The sequence below is a fragment of the Vigna unguiculata genome, chromosome 3, assembly GCF_004118075.2.
Source record: "Vigna unguiculata cultivar IT97K-499-35 chromosome 3, ASM411807v1, whole genome shotgun sequence".
NCBI lineage: Eukaryota > Viridiplantae > Streptophyta > Magnoliopsida > Fabales > Fabaceae > Vigna > Vigna unguiculata.
In genome coordinates this window covers 5,113,603-5,123,121 of record NC_040281.1, presented here as the reverse complement: position 1 = coordinate 5,123,121, position 9,519 = coordinate 5,113,603, and the positions used below count along the sequence as shown (strand labels likewise).

General features: G+C 33.1%; 2 protein-coding genes across 3 annotated transcripts; one reads left to right on the top strand and one right to left on the bottom strand.

Annotated features, from left to right (window-relative positions):
* Positions 1-215: 215 nt before the first annotated feature.
* Positions 216-2,610, top strand: LOC114175902 (ABC transporter G family member 5-like). The gene has a single exon (XM_028060748.1). The coding sequence runs from the start codon at positions 476-478 to the stop codon at positions 2,414-2,416; it is 1,941 nt and encodes a 646-aa protein (XP_027916549.1). The 5' UTR covers positions 216-475; the 3' UTR covers positions 2,417-2,610.
* A 516-nt stretch (positions 2,611-3,126) lies between these two features.
* LOC114175903 lies at positions 3,127-8,096 on the bottom strand. Of its 2 annotated transcripts, XM_028060750.1 has the most exons (8): positions 7,955-8,096; positions 7,582-7,824; positions 7,135-7,249; positions 5,846-6,013; positions 5,031-5,074; positions 4,129-4,228; positions 3,712-3,778; positions 3,127-3,620 (listed from the first exon to the last, which is right to left on the bottom strand). In XM_028060750.1, exons 2-8 carry the CDS (start codon positions 7,768-7,770, stop codon positions 3,578-3,580), a joined length of 726 nt encoding a protein of 241 aa, XP_027916551.1. In that variant the 5' UTR covers positions 7,771-7,824; positions 7,955-8,096; the 3' UTR covers positions 3,127-3,577. The 2 variants fall into 2 exon arrangements, with proteins under 2 accessions (XP_027916551.1, XP_027916550.1); XM_028060749.1 differs by having other exon boundaries at positions 7,582-8,096.
* Between the last annotated feature and the right edge of the window lie 1,423 nt (positions 8,097-9,519).

Genomic DNA, 9,519 nt, shown 5'->3' with positions numbered 1-9,519 from the left:
TAAAATGTTAGACATTCAATAATTTGGTAAGTTAATCAACAAAGATTATCTTTAGTTAAAGAACTTATTATTATCTCTGAAAAAGTATTAATTCTTACAAAAACATGTTATATCCACTAACATTAGTAACTGTAGAGAAACACTATTATATTGTTGAGTTGTAACGTCTAAATTATTAGTTATTTTAAATTTATACGAGCATCTTGGTGTCCAAATATGTAAATTGGTGAAGAAATAGCAAGAAGTGCACGTGAACCTTTTATACAGAGTTCGAGGAGCTGAGTGTCTTTGCAGCTAAATCCCTTACAGCCACACATTGTTTCACTGTCAGTAGCAGAGGCCAAAACCGCTGATTTAAAAAAAAATAAGGAACAGAGAGGAAGAGAGAAAAATGGGTTGGGGGAACTAGAAGAGAGTAGAAACAACCGAGAGAAACATATAGAAAAAGGAGGCATAGCAATCTATTCAAACGAAGATGCAAGGCTGTGAGGTTGAGGCCATTGGCATAGACTACACCATCCACACACACAAATCAGAGCACCCTTTTAAAATCTTCAGCAAATCTGCACAACTTGATACTGAACAAGATGGTAAAGAGCCAGAAGGGGAAGCAGAAGCTGAACAAAGTTGCAGTGGAGTAAGACATGTGCTGAAGAAAGTGAGTTTCCAAGCCAAACCATGGGAGATCCTAGCAATTGTTGGGCCAAGTGGAGCTGGCAAATCATCACTGCTTGAGATTCTGGCTGGCAAACATAGCCCTCAAAGTGGTACTGTGTTGGTGAACCACAAGCCTGTGGACAAAGCTCAGTTCAGGAAGCTTTCAGGGTATGTGACACAAAAGGACACTTTGTTTCCTTTGCTTACAGTTGAAGAAACCCTGATGTTTAGTGCAAAGCTGAGGCTGAAGCTTTCTCAGGAGGAACTTTGTTCCAGGGTCAAGTCATTGATTAAGGAGCTTGGACTTGACCACGTTGCTGGCACTAGAATTGGCGATGATAGGGTCCGAGGCATATCTGGTGGTGAGAGGCGCAGAGTTTCCATTGGTGTTGAAGTCATACATGAACCAAAAGTGCTGATTCTTGATGAACCAACTTCAGGGCTTGACAGTACTTCGGCTTTGCAAATAATTGACATGCTTAAGGTCATGGCTGACACAAGAGGGAGAACTATAATCCTTAGTATCCATCAACCCGGGTTCAGAATAGTGAAGCTGTTCAATTCATTGTTGTTGTTGGCCAATGGAAGTGTTTTGCACCATGGAACTGCTGAGTTGCTTAGTGTAAATCTAAGGTTGATGGGTTTGGAGCTTCCTCTTCATGTCAATGTAGTTGAATTTGCCATTGAGTCCATCGATACCATTCAGCAACAACAGAAATGTGAGCCAGTTCAGGTGGAAACTCCAAGGCTATTGCCAGGGACAATGCAACAGAAAAAAATTGATGATGAAGCTGGTGAGATTAGGAACGGTAAGTTTACCTTGCAACAGCTGTTTCAGCAATCCAAGGTAATCGATGAAGAAACCATCTTCGTTGGAATGGATTTCACTTGTGATTTTGCTAATTCTAGATTGAGAGAAACTATGATTCTCACCCATAGGTTTTCCAAGAACATATTTCGCACAAAAGAGCTATTTGCTTGTAGGACAATTCAGATGCTGGTTTCTGGGTTGGTTGTGGGTTCCATATTTTGTAACCTTAAGGATGATCTAGAGGGAGCTTATGAAAGGGTGGGTCTATTTGCTTTCATATTAACGTTTTTGTTGTCAAGCAGCATAGAAGCTCTGCCCATTTTTCTGCAAGAAAGGGAGATTCTAATGAAGGAAACATCTAGTGGAAGCTACCGTGTGTCATCCTATGCAATTGCCAATGGCCTAGTTTACTTGCCATTTCTTCTCATCCTAGCCATTTTGTTCTCAATGCCCTTGTACTGGCTTGTTGGTCTCAACCGGAATTTCTTGGCCTTTTTGCACTTTTTGTTGCTGATATGGCTGATTCTTTACACGGCCAATTCAGTTGTGGTGTGTTTTAGTGCTCTGGTGCCTAATTTTATTGTTGGGAATTCAGTGATTGCTGGTGTTATAGGGTCATTCTTCTTGTTCTCTGGGTACTTCATATCAAAGGAAGAAATTCCAAACTACTGGATTTTCATGCATTATATATCCTTGTTCAAATATCCCTTTGAAGGGTTCCTGATCAACGAGTTCTCCAACTCGGGGAAGTGTTTGGAGCACATGTTTGGGGCATGTCTTAAGAGCGGAGAGGATGTCCTTGAAGAAGAAGGGTACGGAGGAGAGAGTAACAGATGGAAGAATGTTGGGGTCACTGTGTGCTTCATCTTGGTTTACAGGTTCATCTCTTATGTCATTCTTAGATACAGATGTTCCCAAAGGAGATTTGGCAAGGTTATCACCAACTAGTCTATGGTGACTCTCTCTCTTGTTCACGTGTCTTGGATTTTTCTTCTGATAGGAACCGATGAAGATATTCTAAAAAAAAAAAAGCATAAAGAATTATAGGTCTGGTCAGTGCCAACGAATTGTACTAACAGGATATTATGTTGGTTTTTGCTTTACATGATTACTTAATTCACAACATTGTGTTTCTCTTATCATCTATATTCCTTCTTCGCCTCATTTTAAATCATCTCAGGCTTGGCCAATGTCACTGGCTTTGTCCTGAAAAAAGAACAAACAAAATTGGATTATTCTATCCCTTGTTTAGCAGGCCAAATTTCAATTACACTATTCATTATGAATGAACTGGGTGCTTTTTTCATGCAAAATTATCGAGCATTTACAACAGTAGCGCATAAGTAATTGGCAAACATTACGAGAACTATCCCCTGGTCACTTGTCTCAGGATTATTTTTATCATTATTTCTAAAATTCACGAATGCTAACACCTAATATATATGGAAGACGCATCTGTTCTGTAACGTAGCACTAATCTTTTTTCAGCTCATTGTTCTGGCAATCAAGTTGAGCTATTATCATTAACAATGGACCACGATTTTAACCAACAGAAGATTTCATTCCATGTTCTGCAGTTAGGTTGAGCACATTACACTACACCTAAACCACACAATATGGGTGGACAACTTATCATGAATTTCCTGCCTATTCCCAAATTTTAAGAAAAGAAAAATCATTTTTTTTTCACAACACGGGTGTCCAAAAGCACTAACCAAAAAGATTGTGCACGCTTAAATAATTGTAGTATATACAAGCATGTCCACTATAATGTCAGATCAGTTTAAATTCACTCTGGCCGTCTTGAGTTTAGTCATCAAGTGAATCATAACCAAACTATGTTATCTTTTCTATGAGAACTCTCAACCAAAAACATTTCTTTTTTTGAAGGTGTCTTTCAGCTTTTACCATGAAAAGTTGAAAACATACACGAGCACAACACAAATCCTATTGCTTCGTCTGTTCCCTGGTCTCAGTCTTCCATCCCATCACATTTCCCCATGTACTAAGCCAAGCAAAAACATCTGAAATTCAATGGAATGCTACTTCGTTTTGTTCGTTCTTTCACTTCCTACTAAGCAACTGGTCTAATGAGAACTCGAGTATAACTCACTCCCCATTATCATGCAAGAGGGCCCCTCTTACTTTGGTCCTGCCGAGAAAAAAAAGGTTGAGTGTTACTATGATGAAAGCAGTACACATTAGGACTAGAACTAAGGCAATAAGCTAGTAAGAAAACTTGCCTGCGATATGCTGGCACCTTACGATTCTTGACTTTAGTAGAACCTCCATCCCTAGCTGCTTTCTTGTCTGCATGTCAAACACAAATTCTTTTCATTAATGCTTGAAGCACTAAAATCCAAGACATGGAATACAATCCAAAACAGTTGCAATAAAGCAACAGCAAAATATAAGCAGAAGCTCCCAAACATAAGAAAACATTCAAAGAGGGGCCAGAAGTTGCCTTTCTTCTCTTTTTCCCTGTGTTTTGTTTTTCTTCTTTATTCATAAGAGAATAGATCTAAGAATACTGTTACCGTTTTCTTAGCCGAAAGAAATAGTTAAACAACTAAAAGATGGAAATGATAGAAGGCTATTGCTTCCTGCATCCCTTCGCTTTGACCCAGATGACACTTTATCAACAAAGACCGACCCTTTACCTGGAGAGTTTTGCAATCCCTCAGTAGAAACACCATTGTCTAAGTCACTAATCTTTTGAAACTTTTGCCTCTGTTTCAGCTGAATGGTTTCAATTCTTTCCTGATAGGTATAAAAAGAATGTTCATGTTAAACTTACAATGATAATAGAGGAGGAAAATCTAATTTTACCAATTTACTATTAACAGCAGATGGGTGAAACTTAAAACTTTCATCCCAGAAATCTAAGAATAAGCAAAATCCCATTCAAATCAAATGTTGAGGAAGGTGAAATATAATCTAAGTTTTTAATATAAATCATTCAAGCGTAATAACATTTTAAGCAAAGAAAAAGCCCACGCTTAGCCTATGAAAATGAAAGAAAACATATACTGTGATGGAGAGTTGCAACCTCCTGTTAGGAGAGGGTGTATAATAGGAGAAATGGAAAGGAAGAATGGGATGAGACCCCTCTTCAACTGAAACAGTTATCAATAGCTGCTAACTACTGTTAGTTAGAAGTAGACTTAAGGAGAATAAAAAGGAAGGGACACATTATAAGGCTGACTGCGCAAATGTGGAAAGTGCAGAGTTCGGGCCTCTTGAATGCCTGATAGTTCTTCTTGATACTTTCATTTATTCTGTGAACTGATTCCATACTTAATTTCAATAAAGACATTTTCTGTTAAACTTGTAATTCATAATATAACAATGAATTCCACACTACGTAAGAGAACACTATAATATTCAGCTATTATTAATAATGACATGCTGAAAGTTTCCAATAAAACTTCAACACCGCCACAAAGGAGGAACTCGCAAATCAATTCCTTTGCAATCCCAACCAAAAGAGATATCAACCAGAAAAATTATAATATATACAGAGCCTGTGCTGTAAAAGTTCAACTCAATTTGGCTATCGAACCTTTTCAGAAGCTAACATGTTTGTCCGGGCAGAGTGCTCTTGCTCTGAAAGAACAAAAGTAACAATGAACTCCAGAACATAAGCTATATAGGTCTAGGTCTAAGTTTATATATATCTTCTCCACATCTTTGGAAGGAAAATCTAGATGAGTTACAATGAATCAAAGACATGAAGAACAAATTATCAATATCAGAGAAGAAATATAGACATACCGGCTTATCATCATGGCAAGCATTGTTTAATGTTTTAAATTGGCCGTTCTTAAAAGCCAAAGCAACTCATATCTTCCAATTACCACTAAACAATCCAAACTTTTTTACCAAAGTATAAAAGGAATGAACTACAATAATTATTGGTCCAGTCATAAAGAATGAAATTCAGAATGACAACTATGCAACTAAATTTCATTTTTTACAACAAAGTAGCTTTCAATGACAAAATCATAGCCTAGACCTACCAACTTATCATCATGGCAATCATTGTTTAACTTTTTTAAATTGGCCGTTCTTAAAATCCAAAGCAACTCATATCTTCCGATTACCACTAAATAATCCAAACTTTTTTACCAAAGAATAAAAGGAATGAACTACAACAATTATTGGTCCAGTCATAAAGAATGAATTTCAGAATGACAACTAAGCAACTAAATTTCATTTTTTACAACAAAGTAGCTTTCAATGACAAAAACATAGCCTAGAAATTCAACATAATTAAACATAATATATTGATCATTTACAAACATGATTAGAAAGAACAAAAGACAAGAAAGACCTAAGATTCAAAAGATCGAAAAAATTTGAAAGCGTTGGACACACCTTTTACAAGAGAACACTCCATACTTTTCATTTTGAATGCATCAAAGAGGCTTGAGCAAAAATTCAACTTAACTTCCGTAGCAGTGGAGTCCACGAGTTTGGTAAGGGGAATGGTGATCAAGGGCATCCCTTTTGATTTCTGAGCCACTAATTTTGCATGACTAACACCTGAAATATTAGCATTGGAAAACAGAGAGCAATGACCAATGAGTATGCTTAGTTAAAATTATTCACAAAACCAATAATTATAATATGGAATTCTTTATCAGGTGCATCAGAGAACTTATAAATTAGAACATACAAAAATGATAGGATATTTATGTAGTAATATAGAAGTATTACAAACGTAACTCTTGAAATATTGGTCAATATATGAATTGAAAATGAAAAATAATAAATTAACTGATTACTGAAGCAGGACAAAAAGTAATCCGCAATAAGAAGTCAACTTCCATTTCACAAACAGAAGCATTAGCAGAACAACAAATAGAATAAAAATACCACAATTGAAAGATATCAAAATGAAAATGATATCAAGGTGCTACGCAACATAACAAGAAATCATGTTAAATATCAAAATCAAGTAAATTTTAACTACATACATGCAACAACTCTATTCTTTGTTTTCTTTCAACTTAGACCGTCCACTCCATAATCATCTACTTTGCGATTACCCCCATAATGCAACATTTAATCACATTTGACATAGCCACCATTTTTTATAAGTGACCAAAACCATCTTCATTAAGTATAATGACATACTCTAATACCACAAATGATCATGAAGGTTAATGATAGGTACTCCCTTAAAGAACAGCCACAACAAAGAGTTTAATTATGCACCTAAAACATTAAATTTCTTAAAAAAAAAATGGGGATGGTAACTATAGGAAAACTTTTCTGCGCTTACATAAAATTAATAGGGCCTATTTGGCACAACATTTAAACACAAGATCACAAATTTCTTCGATGGTGATAAATATTTTAATTAATTCAATTCAGACTATCCATATTTCCTATTTAAATTTCACAGACGTTTATGCATACACACTTATAAAACAGAACATATATATGTCTTTACTAAATCATAGCCTGACCACAAAAAACATAAATCCCTCAGAACTTCATTGATCCAGATCTTCAAGGAAGGACTGAGATCCAAAATGGGTAAGGTCGTGCTCACACACTTCTGCAGTTAAATTTATTTCGAAATATCATACATTGTATGGTGTTTCTTTTTTTAAAATTTCCAGAAAAAAACGAAGAGTAGATGTTGCTAGAATACTAACTAGCATCAGAATTTGAATTTGCCTCTAGAACCAGCTTCAGATCTTGTGACTTAAGGGATGTTATAAAATAATTGGCAAACTCTGACCAGGATCCCCCTATTCCAACAATATCCCTCTGCACAAAAGATCAAAAAATGGCAATCACTATAATAAATAAAATTATAAGAATACTTTTTTTTTCAGAAATTTTAAGCAAACTAACATTAATAAAGCAAGAAAAAAAAAAAAAACATTTGATATTCAGGATCAATAACATCACAACATAAAGAAAAAATAACCAACAAAAGGCATTTGAGTTTTATTTGACCTCTTTATTAAACTAAATCAACAATTTTCCTTTTTATGTTTAAATTTTTAACCGTTCTTCTCTGAACCAACACTGCAACCCACATCTCTTCCTCAAACAGATAATGATGCAAGCAAGTAAGGGAGATCAAGAATGCTCACAATGTCCTCGAGCATGGAAAGTGAAAGACGAGCTTCCCAGGCCTCACAGATATTAGTGACATGAATTACAAGGTGAGAAGAATCAGGGGCATAAACATGGACGAAAAAGGGACACAAGGGAGAAGAACTTCGACAAGTCCATTCCACTTTGGGTTTGCTAAAGATAGGATCAAAGCCTTCAAACGCCATCCCAGGTCAAGATTATGCTTCAAAGGTGACAAAGCTACAAACTTGAGGATCCAGCTTCACACACAAAAACAATAACTTGAGTTGTTATCATATAATTAGAAGAAAAAAACTAGGGTTTCTCTCCGGTTTGAAAATGAAGAGTGATGTTAAAATTATAACATCAATAGTTATGGAAAAGAATTACTAGGATTGGGCCAAGGTGTGTCATTTAAACAACAGGGAGGAAAAGAGCAGAACGATGAATGATTGATTAAAACCAAATTTGGTGAAGAAAGCACCAAAAAATAAAAACACAGGCTTTGTTTCATATTTGCAGGTTAAACATTCAACTTTTATTATCCATAACAGTACAGTGCTACTGGATATCTTATTTAGTGTGTTTTATTGTTTTATCTTCAACTACCCATGTTTTTTTTTAATTTAGATTAAAAAAATTAATATAATAATTATTATTATTATACTTAAATAAATAATTTATTTATATAATGATATTTAAATAATAAATTTGACAATATAAAAAAATAATTTTTTATCATTTTTTATAAAAAAATAAATAAAAAATATTATTATTTTAATATTAATTTCTTTAAATTAAAATAATAAATTATAAAAAATACTTGTAAATAATAACAAAAATAATATATTATATTAATAATATTATTATTATTAACAAACGATGAAAATAGTAATAATAATAAGATTAATAAAATTTATTTTAATACAAATTTATTTGTTTTAAATTATAAAATTCACACTCATCATCAGTGACATCTAATGAAATAACATTATTAACATTATTATATGATTAAAATTTATAATTGAATTTTTTAATTATATATTATATTAAAATAAATATGTACATTCAAATAAAATATAAATATATTGTATAAGGAGAAAAAACACAAATAAAAATAAGTAACCATATGAATCTTTGTGTTTTTTTTTTCATTGTAGTACTAATAAAAAAATAAAAATATATATATAAACACGAAATATAATATATAACTAATAAAATAAACTTTGAACCAAAAAATCATCAAAACTTTAGCATTAAATAAAAAAAATCAAGAAAGTTTGAAATTTCAAAATTAAAACATAAAAATACTATAATAAAATAAAGGAACTAACTTTAAAATAAAAAAATAAACGTAACTAAACACCTTCAAAATAACATTTAAAAAAAAAAACCAAAGCAATCACAAAATATAAGGTTCAAGCTTTCAATACAAAATAAATAAAGAAATGTTCACTGCGATAACATTGAATAACAAAAAAATAGGAAAGATAAAAAAATACTATGATAAAAAAGAAAAATTAACTTTAAACCAATAAAATATAAAAAAAAAGCTTGGAAGTTAAAAAAAAAGAAAAAACCCAAAGAAAATCAAAACAACAATAAGCGTGAAACTGAAGCTTTCGACCAAACAAAATTAATAAAAGTTTAAACTTTAAAATAGGTTGAGAAAAACTTAAATTTTAACGAAAGAATATCAAAGAATCTACAAAATTAATATTTCCAAAAGAAAAGGAATGAACTAAATATGCAGCTAGAAGGAAAAACCAGAAGGGAAAAATGAATATCAAACAAGGGGATGGAAAGAGAAAATGAAGTGAATATGAAGTATAAAAATGACGTTTACATGTGTTAGACTTTTTTGATGTACAAAACTATATAAAATGACCACAAATAAACACATGTTAAAAAGATAGATTGGGTTAAGTAAAAAGATAGATTGGGTTAAGTAAATA

Excerpts from the sequence above, each read along its gene's own strand:
- LOC114175902 (XM_028060748.1), top strand. The coding sequence starts at position 476 with ATGCAAGGCTGTGAGGTTGAGGCCATTGGCATAGACTACACCATCCAC.
- LOC114175903 (XM_028060749.1), bottom strand. The coding sequence starts at position 7,770 with ATGGCGTTTGAAGGCTTTGATCCTATCTTTAGCAAACCCAAAGTGGAA. Across the intron at positions 6,014-7,134 it reads AAATTCAAATTCTGATGCTA|GTGTTAGTCATGCAAAATTA; the intron begins GTTAGTATTCTA and ends CTAATATTTCAG. Across the intron at positions 3,621-3,711 it reads AAGGTGCCAGCATATCGCAG|GACCAAAGTAAGAGGGGCCC; the intron begins GCAAGTTTTCTT and ends TTTTCTCGGCAG.